A 25,816-nucleotide genomic window follows, 5' to 3' on the forward strand; every position below is an offset into this window, starting at 1 on the left:
TGATGATAAGTAAAAGGTATTTATTTACCAATCTATGAACAATTCAAGAAGACAGAAAGACTCTTAAGAGAATTCTAGGCAGGAAAGTTCATGGTATGCTAATTTTCCCATGACTTCACAATCAGCTATATTGCTTTTGCAAGGTTTACCCCACTTACTTCCAGAAATGCTGCCACGGACATAGAAATCTACACATATATACAAAAATTATACATGGTTATATGTATAAATAGTTATATAGAGAGACAGCATTATAGTTTTACTGTAAATTTGCTTACCCAAGGCTGCAATTATTAATACAAAATCTGCTGAGTCAAGTTTATTTCTGACTAGTCACATTTCTTTGTGTGTGTGTCCCCTTACAAAAGACACAAAATTATTTCTTAAATACTCTTTTACAGGTGTTTAGGATTCTTTCTTTCAATTACTTGCAAATGGAGAATGTCTGAAAGACGTCATTCAAAATGGGATAGCTGTACCAGAGGAAAACCTGAACTAGAATGATAAAATACAGATGTCCTAGTTTGGATCCATGAAGTTCTTCCAGAATATTGGTGCTTCCAGCATTTCAGTGCATCTTCTGTTGACACACTGGACCATTTTCATTATTAGTTCAGAGCTACTGTAGATGAGTCCATGAGACAACCTGAACTGACAGTGCTGGCTCTCAGCAGTTCCATGGAAGCGGCAGGGAACTGAGTGCCTTGTCTATCACTAGTGACACACCAATAAATTTGAATTCCCTGGCCCATTCCACAGTCACTTACATTTTAAAGCTAGGCATGAAACACAACTCACCTCCTTCCATTTCATTTCATCCTGAAAATTGACAACTATTTTGACGTGCCTGCCTCCTTCTTTCCGGCTAGAGCCATCTCCAGTGTCATCTAACAGCATGTCTGTGAATAGAGAACATCAATGGCTTCACAGCTGTATCTTAGTAACAATGAAGACTATTCTGGTTGATTCCAACACGTTTATTGTAGTCAAACACAACGCATCTGGGCTTCACATGCCCCAAGCTAAAACATAAGAATGGGTTTACTGACTTCCCTACCAAATATCAGTATCACTCTTAAAAAGTGAAGGGCACTGAAAATTATTAGCTACTCTGTACTTTCCTTCCTATGATATATCCCCTGGGAAATAAGCACTATTAAATGGCTTCAAACATGACTCTTCGTAGCTGAGGTCATAATTGGACAACTCCAACCTAGGGTGTAGCAGACCTACGACAACGTTTCAGAAGGAGGCTTTGTGCCAGCTCCTGACATATTTCCACACCTCAACTGGTAATAATTTTCATGCTTTCATTTTTCCATGGCTAACCAAACCAAATCTTCCGAGTGCAGGATAAAACCTGCCCACCACCCTTCTCATTAAACTCACCGAGACTGGTTGACTCCGTGAGGTTCAAACTGTGTTGAGAGATACCCACTGAATGTCTCGGAGAGGATGAAATGGAAACCTGAGACTGAGCCCTGCTACAGCTGCCGTGGTTTTCAGATTTCAGCCGATCATTTTCTGCTTTTAGTTTTTCAATCTCACTCTTGAAAAGACAAAGTCAGGAGTTAGAAGGCACAGTGAAAACACACTTAAAGGACAGCAACATAAGTAACTTCAGAAGAAAGAATGGTTCAAATTTTCATGTTTTGGTTTAATAAATTAATCATTTTAATTATTACAATATCCCTTCCATGAAACTTTTCAACGTATCCTAGAAAACATAAATGTGGGAATTCACTAAACACTGAAATGCAGCTATATTAAGGCAGAGAGCATGGGAACATTTTAAGAGCTGCTGACAGTCAAAATGATCTTCCCATATGTTTTCAGGGTTGAAACAGTAGTTGAAGGCAGCAGAATTCGTGTGTTCAAGCTGACTCTTAATGAAGGCTTAACACTTGCAAGCTAAACATAACTCTAAGTAAGCATTCAAAAACTTAAATTTACCTTCTTCCAGATCTTTACTGTGGGGGAGGTTGGCCAATCTTTAACACATCAACACAGACTGCAACATTTGGGGTGGTTACTTCTTACCTGCATTCTGTTCATTGCCTCACGAAGCTGGTCAAGCTGATGAGCAGAGCTAAGGGCTTCTAGCCGAATGTCAGTCAACTTCATCTCCTTATCTCTCAGCTCATTTCTTAACTGCATAACTGTTTCAGCCTCACTGTCAGTGCATTCAGAAATACTGGAGAAGATGGAAAAACAGGCATTGATCTTTTGTTCTTGAACCATTTTGTTCATTGAACCATTTGCTACTTTTCAGATGGTGCTTCTCCAGCATTTATTAGTAAAGGAGGAATAAACCCTTTTATTCTGCAGGAAGCAGGCAACAGTTTGGGCTTATCTGACTAGTGATACATAAGTCAGCTATTAAATATGTCATGGAAAAATTAGAAACTAGTGAAATAAATATGTCTGAGCATCATTTGTCTTGAATCCTGAAACTGAATTGTGGAAATCACCTACTATCGGATAGTCTTCATTTTTTTTTCATGGTAGTTGCCATAAAGGAAAACTTCTGAAGCCAAAATCTAAATAAATTAAGGGGGTGCAGGCAGTAAGAGCAGTTGGTTGGAGATTGATGAGTTTACAGACAGATTTAAAGCTCACCAGGTGTGCACAGCTGGGTTTCCCTGAACTGTTCTGGAGGGCTTTGGAACTCTACACCTATTCAAGCATGATAAATTCCTGCTCACTTCAAAGCACTCATGCTTAAACATTTTTGGTGGCGTTTTAATTCCCTCCTCCTCCCCAATAAAAAAAAAAAGATTCTGGGTGAGTAACATTTTAACACATTCATAAGTTTATCTACATAAAGATCAACTACACAGCTGCATGCTTTGAAGGAGATTTCAGCTAAAATGTGTCTCCCTAAATCAGGTTAATGAGATGTTTCCCCATCAAAAAGCCAATAAGCCAAAATACACAAGTTTTACTTTTATTCCATTCTTCCCTGAGTTTACTGATTTATCTCTTTTTGTCTCACAAAGAGACATAAAACATAGCATTTTGACTGAGGATAGATGGGATCAGCATCTGACAAGTTTTTGGCCTTAGAGTTCTAATGCACAATTTGCTGCCGTCACCAGAAACTCACTCAATTAGGCTTGAGACACTGGAGAAGCTTCTAAAATAATTCATGGGGGATTAGCTTCAGCTACTAAAATTTCATCACTATTATATGGCTGGAAACGATTGCTATTGTTTTCACCTCTTTATGTGAAAACAAGCGATGGGAAAAACATCAAGTCTGGGTAGTTACTCAAACGCATTTGATTTGAAATCAGGCTTGAAACTTTGCATGACATCATCAAGATCGTAAGGCTGCTTGGTAATTACATGTTTCACAATACTACCTCTTACAACTTTCTGTATTTATTTATCCTACTCAAGTGACGAAGCTACTGATAGAATTAACATAAAATCTGTTTTACGGAGTTACCCAAGCACATTCTAAAATGTGAGTTCAGACACAAACCAGCGTGGTAAGGCAATTAATTAACTTTATTTCACACGTGGTCAAAATGAAGCCTCAAGATTGCATGTGACCTTCCCATGAACATAAAATGAGTTAAGCAGCAGAGCAGAAGTTCTGCCTTTAAAGTCTACCTCTCATTCTCACACAAACCCAAGCAGAAGGGTATGTTTTGGTCATACAGATAAGCCTATACAATAGCTTGCTACCACCCAAAGGAGCCCATTTGTTTCTTCCCCAGCCTGCTCCTGGCCATTGCTGCTGTCATGCTTCCATGCCTATGCTGGCTCTGGCACTCATCACAGTCTGATCAGAGCCCTGAGCTGAGCCAACCCAGCAACCTGGAGGAAAACCCCCTGTTTCTGTCGAAGTATTTTTCACATAATTAGCATGTTGCATCAGCTCAGTGGAGTTTTCTGGGAACTAGCAGAGCCAGTGCAAGGGAAGGAGCAGGCAAGGTGGCTTGGGTAGGTACAGAAGGAAAAAGGAGTGGATCATCATCATTCATCAGGCATAAGCTGGCAGATGAGTTCAGCTGTATCATTAACTATCCTGTTTGATTTCCAGTAAATCCTTACCTTTATCTGAATTTGTCAACTTAATTGGGAACTCATCATGGCAGATTAGCTGTCTTTAGCCAACAGAGAAAACAAAATCTCAGACTTGGCGTGGCTTGTTTGATTAACAGCAAGAGATCCAATTAATTCTGACCTTGAAGGTCACCCTGCTTATAAATAATCTTCATACCCAGTATGTTCTGCTGGGATAGCATCCCAAAGAAATATAAATCATGCTACAGTAATGATGCAATGATTTTTGGCTTCCTGGACACTAATGAAAAGGTATTAGGCTGGGAGTCAACTTACGTATCTTTAATTCCCTGAATACAAAATTCAGCTATTCTATTCTCTGCCTGTAACCTCCTTTGACTACAGAACATTCAAAATAGGCAGTAGATGTAAGTCTGATCTTTGCTCCTTCTTTTGCTAGTATGACAGGGTTAAGGATTTCACCCCATTTAGCAAAACACAGTACCCCCAGGCACAGCTACAGGCTGGGCAGAGAAGAGATTCAAAGCAGCCCTGCGGAGAAGGACTTGGGGGTGTTGGTTGATGAGAAGCTTGACACGAGCCAGCTTCAGTGTGCGCTTGCAGCCCAGAAACAACCGTATCCTGGGCTGCATCAAAAGAAGCGTGGCCATCAGGTCGAAGGAGGTGATCCTGCCCCTCTACTCTGCTCTTGTGAGACCTCACTTGGAGTAATGTGTACAGTTCTGGTGTCCTCAACATAAGAAGGACATGGAGCTGCTGGAGCAAGTCCAGAGGAGGGCCAAGAGGATGATAAGAGGGCTGGAGCACCTCCCGTATGAAGACAGGCTGAGAAAGTTGGGGCTGTTCAGCCTGGGGAAGAGAGGGCTGCATGGAGACCTCATAGCAGCTTCCAGTATCTGAAGGGGCCCTATAAGGATGCTGGGGAGGGACTCTTCATTAGGGACTGTAGTGGTAGGACAAGGGGTAATGGCTTCAAACTTAAACAGGGGAAGTTTAGATTAGATATAAGGAAGAAGTTCTTCACAGTGAGGGTGGTGAGGCACTGGAATAGGTTGCCCAAGGAAGTTGTGAATGCTCCAACCCTGGCGGTGTTCAAGGCCAGGTTGGACAGAGCCTTGGGCAACATAGTTCAGTGTGTGGTGTCCCTGCTCATGGCAGGGGGGTTGGAACTAGATGATCTTAAGGTCCTTTCCAACCCTAACTATTCTATGATTCTATGATGCCTGGGAGAAAGACTTATCATGGCAACAGACCAGCCCTGATCTACAGCAGTCTAGCCCACTGCATCTCCTGCTATGGCCTCATGATGAACAGCTGTCAGACTCTCATAGTGCTTGTAGAGATGTGCAGGTTCTTAGACAGAGGAATCAAAGGGGACAGGATGGTGTTGGGTACATTTTGCCTCTGCTTGTTTCTGTAAAGCAGCCTAGAGATGTTTTTTCAAGCTAGCATGGAAAACATTGGATCTCCTCAAAGCACGGTATTTCTCTTTTCCTCTACCAGTGCAGCAAGATGCCTTCCATAGCATTTGCTGTTTAGAACTTAAATCACTTACAGAGAATTGGAATGGGAAGCTCTCAGCAATGATGTTGAAACAGTGGAGTTATGGTGTGGCAGCTTTGGTGAAGAAGGTAACGAAGAATCAGTCATCTCCTCAATATCTGAATGAGAAGATGCTGACTTGGGAGATTTCTTTTTACCAAAAGCTTGCTTGAAGGAGCTGCGTAACTGAAAAAACCCCAAAAACACAACAGTAGGCACATCATTAAGAAGGGAACCAGGCAAAAAAAAGCCACAGAACGAGAACTCTAACATGCAAATACTCCAACTGGTAAAAGCCATATTCATGTATATTTTAATACAGGTAAAAAAGAATAAAAAAGCCTCTTTTCCTTGACTATGAGATTAATAATGTCAATAGGAGTGGATATCAATGCTTCCTATTTGTAACTATTTCATAGCAAATTTTGTTCAGTGCAACAAGCTTGATGGCGATGTTCTAACAACTTGCAGCTACAACGTGATGTGGCTCAGCCAAGGTTCATGATGCTGAAATGGTTAGTGATGTAAACGGATGGGTTAGCTTTGTATCTCATAGTGTAAAGTAGGTCTTCCTTACCTCATTGACCTGCCAGAAGCAGCGCAAGCAAAAGGAAGTGGGGGAAGGAAAAAAAGACATGTTTTAACAGGAAAGCCAGGAAAGCTTCGGCTTTCTAAGACAAACATGATCAATAATCAACAAAGACCAACAGTTACTTTAAAACTGGAACTCTATTATCCAAAACCAGATGTTTCAAAAGACATATGGTCATTTTTTGTGTTACTTGGGGGAAACACCAGACCCAAATCTCTTAAAATCTTATTTTCTCCTTAGCTCAGACAGAATGTTTTGGTTGACAGCCAAGTTAATACTGTGTTTTTCATTGCAGGAACAGGTATTTCACCTACCTGTAACCAAAATAACCTTTTTTCATGTGACTGCCATTTCCAAACAACAAAAAGAATGAATATTCATGTGATTAAACTGATGTTATCCCGAAGTTTCAGTTCAACAGTTAGTTGCTCAAGAAGCATTTGGACAATGGTCTTAGATACATGGTTTAATTTTTAGTTTGCTTTGTGTGGAGTCAGGGTTTGGACTTGATGATCCTCATGGGTCCCTTTCAACTCAGGATATTCTATGAACACCATTTAATGCTATCACAAATTACATGTTGTGAACAGGCTGGCTTAGTATGAGCTGAAAGTTAATTTTAGACTAAAAGACTCCTACAGTAAGAAATGTTGAAAATCTGGTGTTTCAGCTCTGAATGTACAGCTGTGTTGTTTTCACAGATAACAAAAAGATCTTGGCCGAGAACTTCCTCAGTATTTGTGAAATAGACAACAATGGGCGATCAGACTCAACTTACACATTTTTCTCGGTAAATTACTGACTGAATTTCCAATCTTCATTTCACAGCAATGATGCACTCATCTTTTATAACAACACAAAAAGACTGTCCTGTTTTTCCTGCTTCCTGAAAACTTTATTTATTTTTTTAATAAGGAGATGTTTTCTTAACCTTCTTTAAAAATAGTCATCTGCCGAATGATAAATGTTGATGCAGGATAATAACTACTAGGTTCCAAAAGCAAAGAATTGAAGCTAAAGCAAAAATTTAGTGTTTGTCTTAACTAAGGCTTAATGATTATGAATGGTTTGTGTCAGCAATTCAGAATTGCTAGCAATTTAAGTTACAGCAATTTAATTTGTCTATAACTAATGTATAACCCAGCACAAGAAAGATTTGGAGATGACACTGTTTCCATTCAAACGATAATTTAAGGGGCAGAATGGAAATACTGCTGTTATGAAGGACCTGGAAAGATACCAAAATTAAACCACTGGGACAAGAGAGAAATAAAAACAAGAACCTGCTCAGAATGTTGTTTCTTATAGTTCAGGAATTTCACAAGCATTTCTGAGAGGATACTGTGCAAATACAAATCAAGCTTTTACCAGCTCTAACCACATTTTGTATTTATACAGATTTAACTGTACATCCAAAAGATCCAGGAAGATTTAAATTCAGTAGGAAGGAAGGGATGGATTGCTTTACTGGCTACAATAAAGGATCTAAGGACTTTTGTCCAGACTACAATCAGACTAGGGCTCTAAGGCAATTATGGTCTAATTGAAAATGGAGTTTAATATAATGTACCTTTCCTCCAGTACAGGGTACCTTGTACACAGTACATGATGTGCAAAGAAGGAAAAATGGGAAATGACAGGTAAGCAAAATTGTTCAAGGCTGGTATTTTTTCATTGTAGAGCTTCATGGTAATGCTCAAAACAGAGTTCTTAAAGTGTTTAACATCAAGTGTTAAACACATTTAAGTGTTCACTTAAAAGCAAGCCAAAGAAAAAAAGAAGTAAGAATAATCTCTCATTGTAGAGTTGTTTCTACTTTAACGACAGACGTCAGTTTTTCCCTAGGAGGTTGGACACCACATTACTTTAAGCCAGAATTGATCTTTAACAGCTATTTCTAATTTAAGACTGGCCTTTTAGCTGTAGAAGCCAGAACTCAATCCTACGCAGCGTCGACACAAGCATATACATCACTTAGGATTCAATTAAGCCTTCAAAAGAATTTACACAGGATTTAAGCAGTGCATAGTCCTTGTGCTGACCTGCTGCAGCAGGGGAGGAAGGAGGAGCTGAGCAGCTCAATTTCACCGGGCATGTTCTGACAGTTTTATATAAACCTCACGCGATCTGCTAAAATACACTCACCCAGTTCTTCCTCTTCTTTTTCTTTGAATCACTCTCAATGTTGCTCCCCACACTGGAGTGACTGGTAGCACTGTTAATACTGGAGACGCTATCCGAAGAGTGCTGCCTGCGGATCCGCAGGTCTGTGGGTTGAGCAGCTCCAGGTCCTGCATATGAATGGAGGCACTGTCAAAATTTGCTATTTGGTGTTAAATTACGGAATCTAAAAGAAACATTTAGGGAAACAGACATCTTGACAATCACTTACCCCAGTGGATGCACTGTGTAATTCAAAGCAGCGCTGCTAATCATAGAACGATAGAATGGTTTGGGTTGGAAAGGACCTTAATATCATCCACTTCCAACCCTCTGCCCCAGGCAGGGACACCTTCCACTAAACCAGGTTGCTCCAAGCCACACCCAACCTGGCCTTGAACACTGCCACGGAGGGAGCGTTTACCATGTCTTTGGGCAACCTGTTCAAGTGCCTCACCACCCTCACAAGGAAGGACTTCTTCCTTATATCTAACCTCAACTTCCCCTGTTTAAGTTTAAACCCTTCATCACTTGTCCTATCGCTACAGACCCTGATGACTCCTCTCCAGCATCCTTGTAGGCCCCCTTCAGATACTGGAAGGCTGCTCTGAGGTCTCCACACAGCTTCTCTTCTTCAGGCTGAACAGCCCCAACTTTCTCAGCCTGGTTCCCATATAACCTTTCTTCATACGGGAGATGCTTCAGCCCCTGATCATCCTTGTGGCCTCCTCTGGACTTGCTCCAGCAGCTCCATGTCCTTCTTATGTTGAGGACACCAGAACTGCACACAGTGCTGCAAGTGGGGTCTCATGAGAGCAGAGTAGAGGGGCAGGATCACCTCCTTTGACCTGCTGGTCACGCTTCTTTTGATGCAGCCCAGGATATGGTAATCATTGTTTCTTGTGAAGAGATTAAAATCTCAGACCCAGACCCCACAAACTCTTCCTTCAGGAATTCATCCCCATGTAAATTACTGGGATAAATATGAGATGTGTGATAAGACAGGACTGTATTTAGACTTTATACTGGAGATTGCTGAAAACACTGAAGAAAATAAACCAAGTGTCTGACAGCAATGAAATGGGGATTTTGCTCCCTGCTGCTTCACATCAGCATCTAGGTGTGTGAATTACTAAATGATTCTGGTAAATTCAGTGAATTTTCCACACTGAAGGTGGAAAAGCTTTGTTAAAACACCTTCTCGTTTTACCTCTCCATTTATTTCTGTACAATTTATCACAGTTTACACAGATACCTATTTCAAATCCCACATGATCCCAAACAAGTTAACTAGAGCATGCTTATGAGACAAAGCTGATCCTTGATGATTACATCAGTTACTCCTGAGAGGATTAAAGTCTCATGAGCACTGCACAGTTGCTATAGGTGGTGCTTTGCTGCTCACCTTTGCAGCTGAGCTCAGGTGTGTTGATGACTCCGTTGATGGCAGCCTGGGCAGCAGCATTTTGCTTCTTCAGTAGTTCAATTGTCTTCCTCAACTCATTCAGCTCCGAGTCCTTGAACAAGTGGAAAAAAAAAAGAAAAAAAAGAAAAAAAAGCCACGTTGGAAAATGCAGATGGTATGAAGGTAACTGCTCCAAAGAAGCCACATTTCAATCGGGGCTGATAGAGAATTTATGCAATATATGTACAAGGAGATGAAAATGAGGTTTGATATGCCTACGGAAGCACATGCTCAATAGGCTGCAAACCAGCCTGGTTATTATGATACAAAGAATATAGAAGCTCTGGCATACAGAAATATTGTGTATATTGAATTGTGTATGCTTGAATACACACTACTTAATCGTGTCCAAAACCCCAGTGTTGCCTGTCTTGCAAGGATTTTTCTCAGCATTTCTCTTTAACATGCACATGTGTGGATGCACTGGGAAGAAATTCATTGCAAAAATATGCAATAATGAAGATGTGTGTCCAAACCAACAACTTACAGGAATAACCTGCTCACTTGCTACAACGTCCCAGTACAGAAAATGAGGATTCTATACAAAATTTTGATTCCATTTTACTCTGTTACCACAATTGAGGACATGAAGGCAAATGGCACAAAACCCCCACAACCATAGAAGGAGCATGAGCAGTGATGCTGGAAACAGAAGTTAAGACTTCCCCAAATCCTTTTCAAGCTTGCCTTTTGTTCCGCTGTCATTGTCAGGCTCTGCAGTCTGATCGTCATGTTCCCCAGGCTCTGCTCAAATGCTGCCACGAGGTGAGCCTGAAAGTCAAACCATACAGAAGTAGTTTGTTCTCTCCTCCCCAGACAAGAACATTTCTGCGGGTATTTAAATGGACCACCGAGTGCACTGCATCGTTTGTTGTGTAAATGATACAGAGAAAAAACACTGATGAGAAAAGGTCAAATGCATAGAGCATGAGTTGTGAAAATGCTTGCAAACAAATTACCAGAAACTATTTATTTGTGGAAAATCAGAAATGCCAAATGTAAGGGACCAATTTCAGGATTTTAGCAAACATCAGCCCTTTCCTGTACAATTATTACAGCAGCACGCTATGGAATTATGCAGTTTTAGGCTATAAACCATGCTCAGCAGTAGCTGCTACCAAATACTTCAGAAAACAGAGACATACGAGTAATACTGTGACCTGGCACATCAGGAGGCAATTTCCTGGAGGTGGCTTCTCACTCAGCTATTACATCCACTTCTTAAGATACCATGATTGCAATAGCCAGGACAGCTGTCTCAGACTGTCCTGGCTATTGTAATCACGTCAGACATACTCTAACAAAAGAGCTAAGCTTGGTATTGTTTTTTCTAGTTCAGAATTCTCATTTATTCTGTAAAATGTGCAATCCTACATCCAGAATACAGCAAGAACACCTCCTGGATCCCAAGGAGTTAAGGTCCTTTGAAAAGCTTGGACCTTATGATAAATGGAAAACACATTTTGACACGTTTGAAATAAAAAAACTTATTAGATTTGATTTTTTTCTTGAAACATCTGATTCATTAACTGAGTCTTTCCAAGGATGCTTTAGGAAATATATCTTGTCACCTGAAAGTATTCCTGACACCAAAAATGCATGGAAGGATGTCCTTGGTTATCTAGCCATGTCCTCAAGCTATTGCAAGCAATGACATGACAAGACCTCCTGTCACAAAATGTAGAGAGGAAAAAGAAACAAACCAATGCCTATTTCTGAACATCTCCTGCTCTTCAGTTCTGAAATCAGACTTCATCTTTGACTTTTTATGTGGGTCATTATTAGCATGTATAAGGTTACCCAGTAATAGTTTTCAGGTGCCCTTCATATGGTTAAGGGAACTCTTTCCACAATGCTTTTCACAAAAAGTTTGTATCTAAAGTATTTTCCCGAAGTATACATATATATCTACACCCCCAAACAACAAAATGTCACTCCTGAGTTTTAGGAGGACACCCTAAAACCCAAAATAAAATAGGAAACACTAAATCATAGAATGGTTTGTCTTGGAAAAGATCATCTAGTTCCAACCCCCTGCCATGGGCAGGGACACCTCCCACTAGATCCAATCTGGCCTTGACAAAATATAAAGCACGTTTTTAGGTAGAGGAAAGCCAGGCAGAAACATCCCTCCAACTAGATGACTATTTTCCTTGTGGATATTTAAGGCAAAAAGGTGCTGCAGGTTACAGATTTTCACTGTGCTATCCCAACATGAGAACTCCAAAAGCCAAGTTAGTCAGTTGAGTCCAGAGATGCCTTCCCTGCAGAAAGGGATAAGGACTACTTCAGCATTGCAGGCAACCTGTCAGATGCTTTACTGGCTGATACATCTGCATCTAACTCAAAGAATTTTCCAATATTTGAATATTTGCTTGCAACCAAGGTCCATGTGCTAAATATGATCCAAAACTTCTGGTGCTTGGCCAATTACCCTTCTCTCTTTTCCCATGAAGCAATGAGAACCCAGTGTCGACTGCATTAAGAACATCAGCTAGGAAATGAAAATGATGGTACATGAAGGAAACACAGATTGAGAAGACGGAAAGGACCTTGGTAAGAGGGAAGTATGTTTCCAGTGACATGACATGGCACCGTTTTATAGATACACATGTATATGAATGTGCACAAGTAACACAGACATAGTTCAATATGTATTTGTCTCATTAGGCACAATAATCTACATAAACTATAAAAAATACTTTATTTTGCTATTGAAAACAATTCTATACACACAACGACACGTAAAATTGTGTGAAGTTTTTCAAAGTGGAAAAGGACATTCTCTTGCCTAAATATACACGGAACAGCAAAACCTTTCACAGAGCTATTCCTGACTTGTTCAGCAGCAGCACACAGCTGACTTATCCTAAATAACAGTCCTCACATTTGCAGTGAAAACAAACATGAGCAGTACAATAACACAGGGATGTGCATCTCTCATTCCCATCACCCCCTGTGAAAATAAACAGAGCTGAGCCTGTGAGAAAATAGCAAAAAGTCATTTAGACCCTCATGTTACAGACGTATGAAAATCTAAATATTTATTTTAAAAACACAGTCTGCAAAGCTTCTGTTGGGGAGGATGAACAGGCAACAACAAAACTGATATTCAGGAGTCCTCAGCAATACATTGCAAAAGCGAAAAAGAAACGGGCAAGCAGGACCAAATGGATTAATAATGGGATACAAACCCTTAACGCTTTGACCTGAACCTTGAGAGAAAGTTGATCTTTCAAACACGGATCAAGCACCTTGAAATTATTCCTATCTGGAAATTGTTCAGTGAACTATGGAAAAAAAGACTCATTTGCACTTCCTAGTTGGAGAAAAACTTTTTTAAACTCTTGGCCCTGCTGGCCAGAGAGGCATCCAAAGCTGCAGTGCCGATACAGGAAAATTCAAGAAAAAAAATAATACATTAAATAGAAAGATGAATGCAAGATGCTTACATTAAAATCATTCTATTAAAAAAATATTGTGTAAAGGAAATGTCCCTAAAGCAATGTCTTAACAAACAGCATTTATGAGTCTTAACTTTTTTGGGAACAGACCTGGCCTTTTTAATGGAAAAAAGGTACATTCTCTGAAAAAAGGTGGCTACAGACTGAAATCTATTACTAGGACAGTTATAGCAACATCTCTGCAGCAGACTGTTGCTGTTTTATGGACAAATAAGGGCAATTCCAAGTCTAAGAAGTTTAAACAGCATAAGTAAAACCCTACAAGGACAAAAGCAAATATTGTATGTCAGTGATGCTAACTTTTTGGGGGGACCCCCAACTCCACCCTCCCCCAAATTACTCCAAACCAAACAAAAATGTGCAGCAGCTATTAAAAACTATTCTCCAAAAAGACAGTGGTAGCAGCCATGCACAAAGTCTTGGGCAAATTAGTGGCGGCTTAGACAGGGATACAGTAGCCTGTGCTACTCATTGCTGTTGGAGACAGGCTACTAACTCCTGTGTTGAGTAACAGCCTATTGAATCTGAACACTCTATGAAAAAGAATGCAGCAAAACTAAGGCAGAGCTATGCTGAGTTGAACGGCTGGAAAGTTCTTTGTTTGAAGGACACAAGCTGGGTTACTTAACAAGATGATAAAAAAGATGCATGCAAGAGAACCTAGTCCTGCTTTCTCATGTGTAAAGGAAACTTCTGGATGAAAACCAACTCGTGTATCCAGTCCTCTTTGTATTTGAAAGGCAAACATTTAAATATTTAAGTTCTGGAAGGTTTTTTAAATTCTTCCTTTTCCTCTTGGGAAAGCAACTGAGTTGTTACATGCAGTCAAAGCCCTTTTACTTGATTTCTCTATTAACTGTTCTTGGTTTTTTTGCTTTTCCATTCTGCAAACTGCATGAAGGACCGTGATACCTGCAGTGACCACTACAGCAGACTTCCCCTTGAATCCTTCTTGTGATAAGCATTAGTGCTCTTTACTGTGCCGAGTTTCGCATTCTACCTATGCAAAGAGCTGGTGGACAGGAATGTCCTGTTCAGTAGCATGTGTTCTGAATTCCTTCCAACAAACTAGGATGTCAGTATGATCCAGTGACTATTCATCTGTAGTTTATTTATTCTAGCACTGCTTATTTTTCTAGCAAAGCTTCTGTTTTGCAGATTTCAGCACAGAACACACAAACTTGCTCAGGGTCACACATAGTGTTGCCTCAACACCTCCTGGCTTGCAAATCTTTCTTTTTCCAAGTGTCTTACATTACTTATTCATCAAGTTCCTCAAGGGAAACAAGCAAGAGTTGTACCTACACTGGTTAATAAAAATCAGATATGTTCACTCTTCAGGCAAAACTTGGAATTAGTTCTCAGAGCCCCTTATGCCACTATTACCTATCACGCCATTAGCCCACATCTTTTTGAAACAGCAAAGTATAATGAATTTCAACTCACGTTTCTACCAATATTTATTCTTACCAATTACAATCCTTATCCCACAAACATCCAATTGGATTTATAAAGCAAGACACTATTTATAAGAAAAAGATCCTGTCTTAGTGATTTTTCTCAAGCTCTGAAGATGGTTTACATATGTATCTCAAAAGGCAAATGAATATTATAATTCAGTATTTAAAGGAAGGCATCACACAATTCAGCAGAGGGAAGGTCCCACATGCATGCAGTTATTTTAAACTGAATGTTATACACATGAAATCTTTCTGTCACATAATAAAATGGGGCTGGTAATGGCCAGAAAAACTGGCACATTAAATGCATTCCCTGTTAGTGTTTGTTCTCAGAGTTGTACTCACGTTGGCAGTCAACTGAGTTGTCAGAGCTGACACCTTTTCTTGGGACGCATCCAGCTCTCTTCGTAGCTTGCGAATCTATGGATTTGAACAGAGCACTTTACTGCACTGTAATATGGAAAAATAAACCAGCAAGACACGGAACGCAGAGTGCCTTGTCAGAACATTTATGCCTGTCAAACATGATGTGCTCTTACCTCTGATTGGCACTTCTCTTCAGGCTATAAAATAAAAACAAAGGAAAATAAATGAGGATATTACAACATAACCAGCCTGACCAATTTATACAATGTTTCAAAAGGGTTTCAAAAACTCTCATGTGAATTCCTTAGTTTGGATTCCCACATCCGTATTCCATCTAAAATAATCTCCCAGAATATTTACACTTCAGGAAAAGACACAGGCTGCTTGCACAGTACTTCTTCCTGCAGGAAGGAATTCAGGCTCCAATTCCCAGCCTACCGACTAGCGCACCTCTAAGTCTGAATCATGGAAGAGTAAAGTGCATAAGGGGCTGCATGAGGCTTCCAAAGAGCCAGGACTCTCACACAACATGCCTGACACCAGACAGTAATTCTCTTCCTCCCATGCTCAGCTAGCTCTCCAAAGAATGGAGATCACATGTTTGCATTCCAAAGTGATATGAAATAAAATGACTCCCACTTGGGTGGTGAAAAACTTAAGGACTCATAGCTAGCTATCCAAGAATGCAAACTGGATGTACTGGCCATCTGCTGTGGCCTGCGTGGTAAAATTGTGCCTACGATGGCTTGTTTCTAACCAAAGTTCTCAGCTACAGAGAAGTTACACACTCCACTTGCCTTGTGTAAACATGTCCACTAGCAGACACCATGAAAATTATACCCATCAAACCACACTATTAGGAGCCACTTGCGCTTGGGCAGCAAGCACATAAACCTGAAGCTTAGACAGCAGCTGCTCTGAGGCTCTCACGGTTATAAACATGGTTATAAACAAAAGCCCAGAGGAAAAGGTCTGTTTTCCATCCTTCCAATACCTTCTATCTATTCTGGATTCATATGGACCTTGCCTGAGCTGAAGTCAATAATGAAAGGTAGTATTTCAATTTATTATCAAGGTCTTAGCTTATTAATGTATGAGAATGTGAATGTATGAGAATGTCAATGTATGAGAAATAATGATAAATAGCTCTATGGTGGCTTGAAAGACTTCACAGTTAGTTATACATGACCTTCCAAGGGCCAAGTTCTTTTATCACATATGCTCGTTACAGCTGTGGTAAGCATGAAGACACATCATACTTGCATTAAGAATTTGAAATTGAAGATCCTGTTCAATTAACATGTATTTTAGAAGCAATTCTTTTCAGAAGCAGCTTTTTAAAAGGGTTGTGTTTTAAGAAACGCCCAAACCTGTGATCGAAGCATGCCAGGAATGACTGTAGTTACCACACCAACCAGCTAGAGAAAAGCTAGGCAAGACATGGCGAGCACATTGCAGCCTCGCCTCCCCATTACAGCACAGGTATAGTCTTATCCTACACGGTCTTCCATGGTATATGTTTAAATAGACACTCTTCACAAGACTTAGGAAGAAAATAATCAAATGCAACACTCATTAAAAAACACAACCCTGTGTTTTCACACTCCAATAAGCCTTGTTTTATGATCAGATAACCTAATTGAAGACATACTTCTGAAGAACGTAACAGTGGCACAGTGAACAAATGGCTTCTTTAGAATTATTAACATCTGTGCATTAAAAACCTCAAACTTCTTTCGTAGCAAATCATTAAAACAAGGCTGGAATGACTTTATTCAGCAAATTCTGGGGTGCTTCAGGTCGAAATCTTAGACCTACTGAGGTCCTCTGAAGCAAAACTTATTCAGCGTAGTTGTAAAACATTGACTTGAAAAGTAATCTGGCCATTTTGTAAAGCAATCATTTGCTTTTAGGCCATTAAAGTCTGTTTGATGAGGATAATGCTAAATATCCACAGGCATCTTTCTGAACGTAACCGTTTCTCTTTTGTAGCTAGCATTCAGAACACAGTCAAAGGAAAAGCCTTTTTTTCCCCCTTCCTTGAATGGCAAAAATAATTAGCAAAATAAAACTGGTAATTCAACCATTTTGATTAGTAAACCCAAATTTTTCACTTCATTATACTCACCGTTGAATAAATAGATGAGGTACTGGATACTAAAGAGAGAGAAGAACCATGCACTAGAAGAAAGAAAATAAACATGATGAATATAAATACAGCAACCACACAGTGGAATCACCACAGATCACCCCCTGCTAACAACCAGCCTACTGAAGAAATACTTTCCCAAATTTCATCATCCATCATAAACTTAATTATATTATTGCACCAGCAATGTACAGTTTAAAGAATGCATGGCCAGGAAATACAATCCATAAATGATTTGATAAAGCTGTTTTAACAATTTAGTAATACCTGGGTTTTGGGGAAATGAAGTCAAGAAGATTAAAAAGAAAAGTTTTGATGCAGATTTGTTCAGAAACAAGTATTTCTCTGGACAGCTTATCTTAAGAAACTTGCAAAAGGGTTTACTCAAAATAAAACCCCCAACAAATTAACAGAAATTCAGGAGAGATTACAAAAGTACATCTAGGTAAATTTCAATTTCAGATGAGATTGAGGAGGGGGAGGCTGTTTTCTTCAAGTAGCAGACCAAGAAGGAGATGTCCCGAGGAAACCGTAATACCCAGCACATAACCAGATGCTCCAGCAGCAGATGTGGAACATCCAGAGAAGAAACCACTGTCTAATTTTGTGGCTCTTAATTGTCCTCTGAATGCATCTGTATCTTCCTTCTGCTGGGGAGCTGTATTACAGGCATCAATGAGCTGAACATTCCCTATCCCTGCAGGGTTTTTTGGTCTTTCTTTAAAGCAATGACATTTCTTTAACAAGGCCAAGTTCATTCTCTCATAGAAAACCCACCACAGTAGCATGGCTATAAAACCATGTCTGGAAAAGAACCCATTTCAAGCAGGTTTCGCATTTAAATATAGATTCATTAAGAGATATACATATGTGCTGATTCTCAAGGTTGTTTCCATCACCCCAGTATTAGGATTTACATATAATCTTACTTTTGATTATGTTATTAAAAAAAAAAATACCTGAAGCTATTCTTTCTGCTAATGAAACACACAGTATTACCTTTATTTTTAGAAACAAAATATATTTTACTGAAACTTTAATTCAAACTTCAGGTAACTTCATACAAATTGTATGAAATCGTGTTAAATCACTTCTTCTTTCATCTAAATTCTCCAGCCAAAAAAAGGGCTTAGAAAAGCTGCCACTTTGCTCCATTGCCTACTGCAGTTATCCTACATTCATAATAAATGGGCTCTGCTTTCCCACTGACATTATATCCTAAGGCAAGTCTGGAAAGAAAAGTAAACAAAGTCTAAGTTGGCTTCTGGAGGAATTTAAGACAATTTAGAAAACCCACAAGAAAGCAAAAAAAACCCTCACACCCATTTGCTTTTTCTGGTTAATCATACTTTCAATTAAAATGATCTTTATAGTTAGATGTTAAGGACTGTACTGCATTAAAAACATAAAAATAACCAGTGTGAGTCAGAGCCAGGGGCTGTCTAATCGTGTGCTCCATCTCTGGCTGCAATTGCAGCCCATGTTTACGGAAAGAAATGCAAGGAGCAAGCAGATACCCAGTGATTTTTTCCCCAGGTACGCCTTTGCATCTCTGGGAATCAGCAGAGATGGAAATTCCTGAGATGGAAACTGCAGTAAGACTGTTATTTTTCAAAGTCGCTGTGACCTCTCTTACCATTGATTTGCCTAACTGCTTCTGAATTCACTGACACATCTGCATGAAAATCTGTTCCTGTGTTTAGAAATATAATTTCTTGCAGTTGTTTTAGACTTGCTGCTGAATCATTCAGTAAGTTCCTTGAGTGTCTCCACACCCGTGTGATATGAAAAGTAACGGACAAACCACCTCTTTATAATGCACTAGATTAGGTATTAGCACTTCCCTTCAGACATAATTTTTCCAAGCTGAAGATTCCTAATCTATTTTAACTCTCTTCAATACAAAAAGCTCAAAGTACAGGCAATACTGCACAAAGCCACCACTGGACTCATCCAGAAAATATAAGATTATTTTCTGATTTGCCTCTCTATATTCTTCCTTTGTGCAGTGTTTACTACTAGAGACATATTCAAGACAGCAACCATACCAACTGGCCAGAGAAGAAATAGATCCCCTTACAACGTATTGACACACACACATTCTTGAGTTAACATCAGCTGGAATTGTTAAGATCACATTGGGATTTTAAAGGATGAAATAAGACTGAAAACAGAAAAAGGGAAAGAACACGTAACTTTGGGAATCCTGCTCCTGCCTTGTAAAACATTACCACTGCACTGTTTGAATGTGCATCTAAGTTGACATTTCTAGTCTCAAGGACAACTAAGGAGTTAATACTTTCCTGCAATTTCTTTTTGAAGTATCTTCAGATGGCTACTTTAAGGCTATTTAATTAGGAGCCTGAAGGCAGTTATGCTCTTGATGTGATTCCTGTTTTTTTGCAGTTAACATGCATCTGCATGCAGGCTACAAACCCAAAATTGTTTTGGAGCTATTATTTTCAAGCTCTATAAATGCATATGCAAGCATGTGTCATTTTTAATCATAGAATCGTAGATTGGTTTGGGCTGGAAAGGACCTTAAAATCACCCAGTTCCAAACCTCTGCCATGGGCAGGAATGAACTAGACTGTGTCACCCAAGGCAGTGTCCAACCTGGCCTTGAACACTGCCAGGAATAGAGAGCATTTACCACTTCTTTGGGTAATCTGTTCCAGTGCCTTACCACCCTCACAGTAAAGAACTTCTTCCTCACAGCTAATGTGAGAAAAGAAATGGTCTAGCCGTGATCAACTGTCAGTTCTTTCTGCAACTCAGAAAGAGTCAATAGCACAAAACCGAACAAACATCTACATCCCAACAACAATTCACTGCATTTCTTTCTCTCTAGGAGGGTGAAGTATCAAGGTGGAGCCAGCAGCAGCACAGCTCCTGGGAAGACTGATGGCCAGAGAAGCAGGGAAACTGGATAGCCAAGAGGCCACTTCAGTTTTAGGCTGTTTTCCCTCCTGAAGTTTGGGATAGCTTGGAGGTTGTTCCTGCTGGCATCTTCCAAGTCCTGAAACCCTTCCTATTAAGAGAGCTATGTACTGCAAAACTGACTAATGTTTCGACCTACATGTTGTGCTTCACACTACGGAGACAAAAAAAAGGCTTTTAAGAATTAATCCTGGCCCTGCTGAAGCTGGTAAGAAAAAACCCCTTGTGATCTAACATGCTAATAAGTAATTAAGAAGTAGGTTGGTAACCTTCATTTAAGACCTGGATTTATGCTTGATTGACACTGGCTGATTGTATAAAATCAATTTGTTCATTAACTGTAAATTTAATTTCTGTAATATTTTTTGATCCATTCTCTCAAAGTGAAGGTGGATTACATCTGCAGGTTTGAAAGCACAGGACAAGATAAATGCCCTATGCGGGAACCACGTGCACTTGTAACCTGTGGTTCCCTGAGAAGTTAAGCAGGAGCTAATGAACAGAATATCCCTGCCTTCTGTCTGCATAGCCAGAGAAGTGACAGAAGACCTTTAACCTGAAGCCAAAAATAAGAAGACTGCACCTAAACATACATTCCATCAAGTAAAATATTATTGTCCTTTTAGGTGCCAAGAATTTAGGGAAATCTGGAAGGTACTTCTTCAGCATATTCATGGTAGGGTCAAATTCCTTCTTTGTATACAGAAGTTCTCTCTTTTCACTGTTTTCAAGTTCATAACTTGGCAGATTTTTCTTGGACTTCATTTTTATTACATGAATGCAAAACATTTCATAGAGCATTTCACATAGCTCTTCCGTTTTATTTTTTTAAACGGTTCCTCCTCAAACATGAAATACTTATTAAATATTCTTCCAAATTAGCCTCTCTCCTGGACAAGAATTTCTGAATTACAAGATCCAGCTTAACCTCCAACATGCCAAAATGGATTTGCTGCAAACCTAGAAGGCTGAGGTTACATTTTTTTGATGTCTTCAATAAAACCTGAGTAAGTTTTGCTGTAGTAGCTCTTTCACGAAATCATTTATGTTTAACTCAGATGCAGTGCTTTAAATTCCTTCACAGATTACATTAAGGAACTCTTTAGTAAGATCAGGACTTTTCATCACAGAATGGAATTCAACTGACTAAGTATTTGGTAACCTTTGACTGTTCGTGATCATCTAGCTTTCTGAGAGGATAGCATGGCATGAACAAATGTTAATTCCTTCAATGACAAGAGTTTTCAGTCCTACAGTGTTATTCTAACAGTTTTCAACCTACTGAAGATCCTCAGCCACATGCCTCTCAAATACAATTAAATGTAATGGAGTTAGACTGGCTAAATTCAACATTAAATTAACCCTGAATCCTTCTGGAGCCATATGCAATACACATTTTTTACCTCTTCTAATGGCAGAAAACTGATGGGATAATCAGTATCTCTGGGAAAGATGCCTGGCTTTAGGGGAGCAGCAACAACAGACTGGTACTAACACTGATGGGTAAGTGCAGCTCTTCAGTGGTGGGGGAAACAAGCCAGCAAAGGCTTGTGTGACCTGCAGTGATAAAGTACTTGATAGCCAAGCAAATTCCCAATCCTTGCCAGAAAGCAGATCTAAGACTCAAAGAGCTAATGCTGAAAGCACTTCCTATAACCTTCTTACGAACCACTCCCAGTGCTCACCCCACGCTTGACTTCTCAAACTGCAACACTTGAGGGTTTTAATCTGTGCTCAGAGCTACTCCTGCTACAGCCACTGATCAGTAGCAACTAAACTAAATATTTATTTATAGGTAAAGGACTTTTTCTTCTTAGATTTACATGGGGGCTTCTTTTATCAGCTACGATTACATATTTGAAAAGACGACAAGGAATTAAAAGGAAAAGCCTAGATGTTTTGAACTACTCAGGTCCCTCCTGTGGAAGCTGTGTGATATCAACCCAGGACACTCAGCAGAAATAAAAAGTAAAGACAATTTGAATACAGATGAAATACTGGAAAATTTAACTGGGATAGAAACAATAGGCTGGCTACTATCAATTACTTATACTACACATAGAATTGTGGAGGCCCAAGTTCAGGAAAACAATCCTTTTTAAGGAAACACTTTAATATGCTCACTTCAAGTGTGAACTAGGGTAATTTTGAGATTACTAACAATGATGTGCTTATACTTTCTTCAACAGTGATGATCTAGGTACGACGCTTGCATGCCTTCCTATGCCCAGCCAGAATGATCACTGAATAAATATCATCAGAACAATGAGGAGTAGAACTAAGGTTTCATCTAGCACTGAGAACTCTGCTCAGAGTGAACCATTCTCTGAAGCCACCCTTATGCTGACCTGAAAAGCACCACATGTATACTTTGTTTATGTGAAAATACCATCTCCTGATCATTTCCAGCACCATCACTTTACTGACCTTCTTCAAAGCCATCACGGAAAGAGCCGGACCGGCTCATTGTTCTGCTTTTCTCATCCAGGGACATGGAGCTGTTCCTGAAGCGTGTGTCACTATAAGGGTCGTAAGGACCATCTGCATTGGAAAGGCTGTGGGTCCGCAGCATGGTTGGATTTGACAGGCTCATCTGGGCCGCAGTGGTTGGGCTTGCTATAATGTGAAGAATAAACACCAATTTATTTGCGTGACCACAAACTGTAATACCTAATTTTTGTGCAACTACCACAAGAGTCTCTTTTTTCTTTTAAGATACAAATTTTTGATGCCATCCTCTCTAGACCTTCATTAATTTTCTAAGTTCAATGAATTCAAATAAGAGGTATGCAAACCAAGCTAAGTGAATAAGAAAACTCAAATAAATAAGGTAATTTCAAATATTGCTTGATAATTCTATGCTTCTAAAGACAAGCTCAGTCAACTCAGTAACACCTTGTAGCCATGATCTAATTAACCCTCCTTTAATTTGCAACAGATCTTCCTCCATGACTAAAATGCCCGAAGGAACTGAAACTAGTATTCTGCCTATACAGAACAGGCTTTGTGAACTATCTCCTTCAAAGCCTTCAAGTTCTCAAAAAAGAACATTTTTATATGTATTTAAGCCACAAATTTTAAGACCCTTAGTTTCATACTAGTTTTATATTTCAGAATCGTTTCTTTCCACTGTGAGGTCTTAAGAATTAAACAACTTAAATTTTGCCTCAAAAGCCAATACTCTCCCAGGCAGTGTTTAGAGTAAAAAACACCTACTCCAATTTCATACTCTTTTTAAATAACTTTCCTGCTAAAACTATACCTGCTATTTACAAAGAACTAGTTGATCTGTGGGAAAAAAATGAGAACAACAAAATCACTGTTCAACTGGCAGGTTCCTCTCGATGTGCTGTCAATGCCTGTTTCTATATACACCATCAACTGATACAGACTATTGTAGAAGATAAAATGATTTAGTTTAAAGATGCTCAACTTTCATATCAGCATTTGCTGTTTAACTGGTGGTGAGGCACTGGCACAGGTTGCCACCTGTGACACTCACAGGTATCTCCAAGCTCTTAAGAACACAGAAGAATCTTTCCTTTTTCTTTCTTAAAATTGCTTGTGGCGAAATAGCTTTTGAAGCTTATTAACGTAAATAATCTTCAATTTTCTCCATGAAGAGTTAACTTTCTGGGCCTATGATGACATTTCTTTGGCATTTTTTTGACCATCAAAGCACTTTTCATGAACTTTCATGGCAGTTTGTTAGCTGTTGGCAATGTAATTATACTGGGTGTATAGTCAGCTGAAATTTTGTTAAGTGTCAGTGGTTTTGTTGGTTTATTTAAAACTGTTTGTTTAATCTGTTTCTTTTCAGTGCACTCCAAGAAAGGCTCCAAAAGGTTACTGCTGCGCTAGAAGTAAGTGACGGTGCCTAAGCTGCTGCCAATTCATGTAACACAAGAAGTTCACAGGTATAGGCTCAACTATTCACATATTATTTATCATTCTGGAAAATATGGAGTGGCTTCTGAAAATCAGAAAGAAACAGAAAACATCTGTTCAATGTAGTACTTTCCAAATGCCACTTAACTTAAAGACAATATATCTACTGTTAGGGTTGATTTATATACCTAAACAAACTGCAAAGCCAACTAAGTGATACTTAACCAGCGTACCAGAGATGAGCACTACTAGAGGTTTATATGATGTTATTTCACCTTCTGATATGGTCAACTAAAATCTGCAGTGCCTTATGGATCCTGTCAATCAACTTTTACGGTTTCCTTCACTTAAAAAGTGTTTCCTTTTATCAATGTAGTAAAGTGAAAGAATGGTGTCTTTTTTTGAATTAAAATTCTTCTGAGTAGGAGGGTTGGAACTACATGATCTTTAAGGTCCCTTCCAACCCAAACCAATCTATGATTCAATAAAACATAATTATTACATAATATTTCAGACTGAGCTTTATACAACTGTCAAAGAAGCTATCTGTAAAATACAGACAAAGATAAAATATCTCAAATTGATGAGACAGGCACATATAGTAAGTAATATTAATAAACAGAGTAAGCAACATCTTAAGTCCTTTAAACACCCCAATGTGTGATATTCACAAACAGCCCTATCAAATAGCTCACAATTTATATTAAGACATCTAATTATCCCCAGAGAAGTATTTTCAAAGAGTTACTAAAAGTATGCCACCTTTGGACATACAGAATCACACAATCACATAATCAGCTAGGTTTTAAGATCACCAAGTCCAACTATTGCTCCAGCAGTGCCAAGGCCACCACTAAACCACATCACTAAGGGCCTCATCTACATGGTTTGTGAACACTTCCAGGGACGGTGACTCCACCACTGCCCTGGGCAGCCTGTTCCAATGCCTGAACACCCTCTCGGGGGAAAAAATCATTCCTAATCTCCAGTCTAAATCTCCCCTGGTGCAGCTTGAAGCCATTTCCTCTTGTCCTGTCACTTGTTAGTTGGGAGAAGAGAGCAGCTACCTCCTGGCTTCATCCTCCTTTCAGATAGTTCTAAAGAGTGATAAGGTCCCCCCTGAGCCTTCTCTTGTCCAGAAAATGAGATAATAATGCTAATTAGTCACACGTTTCAATGAACTTGCTTCCTGAGGTTGAATGCAGGACTCAGAGCTGCTAGAAGAAAATGATATTGTGTAATATGCTGTTTTCAAGACAAGTGAGGTATTGCTGTGATAACAGAAAATTATTCACCAAGCTGTGAGAAGTTAAATCTAGTTCCAGAGGGTGATGTTATGCTGGATCCAGATGAAAAAGGGGAATTGCCAGCGGTATCCTGAAGTCCTCCCGCTGAATGGGAGCGTAGCCACTCTTTAGAATCCTCTTGATTACGGAGCTGGGAGGACGGAGCATACCTGGAAAAACAGTTATTTCAGAACGGTTGACATGTATTTATTTAAAGTAAAAAAAAACCCTACCGTGAAATGTCACAAAACCTGGGGAGGGAGAGAGGGGAAGAAAGCAGGTGGAAGAACACTCATGTGAAATTTAAGGATTAAAATGATATAAATCCAATATAACTCTGAATTAAGGAGTTGCTGTTTTTAAGCTGTTCCTAATTCATTAACCGTCTCTTTAGGGGAACACTCCCCCTCCCCCCAAACTCCTTTCCTATGGCTTCAGATCTAGCCAAACTAGTAGTGAACAAAAAGGT

At 39.4% G+C, this 25,816-nt stretch overlaps 1 protein-coding gene across 1 annotated transcript in view; it reads right to left on the reverse strand.

Annotated features, from left to right (window-relative positions):
* Positions 1–25,517, reverse strand: part of NAV2 (neuron navigator 2) — a gene marked incomplete at its 5' end in the record, with an annotated part of 37,583 nt that extends 12,066 nt beyond the window's left edge. Inside the window, 13 exons of the mRNA XM_010015821.1 lie at positions 799–899; positions 1,390–1,549; positions 2,041–2,194; positions 5,591–5,763; positions 6,155–6,163; positions 8,315–8,460; positions 9,735–9,846; positions 10,482–10,565; positions 15,064–15,138; positions 15,258–15,281; positions 17,213–17,265; positions 22,601–22,789; positions 25,357–25,517. Of these exons, the coding sequence (XP_010014123.1) occupies positions 799–899; positions 1,390–1,549; positions 2,041–2,194; positions 5,591–5,763; positions 6,155–6,163; positions 8,315–8,460; positions 9,735–9,846; positions 10,482–10,565; positions 15,064–15,138; positions 15,258–15,281; positions 17,213–17,265; positions 22,601–22,789; positions 25,357–25,517 (1,441 nt within the window). The remainder of the gene's footprint in view (positions 1–798; positions 900–1,389; positions 1,550–2,040; positions 2,195–5,590; positions 5,764–6,154; positions 6,164–8,314; positions 8,461–9,734; positions 9,847–10,481; positions 10,566–15,063; positions 15,139–15,257; positions 15,282–17,212; positions 17,266–22,600; positions 22,790–25,356) is intronic.
* Positions 25,518–25,816: the final 299 nt, after the last annotated feature.

The sequence above is a fragment of the Nestor notabilis genome, unplaced genomic scaffold (genome assembly GCF_000696875.1).
Source record: "Nestor notabilis isolate BGI_N333 unplaced genomic scaffold, ASM69687v1 scaffold2926, whole genome shotgun sequence".
In the NCBI taxonomy this organism is placed as follows: Eukaryota; Metazoa; Chordata; class Aves; order Psittaciformes; family Psittacidae; genus Nestor; species Nestor notabilis.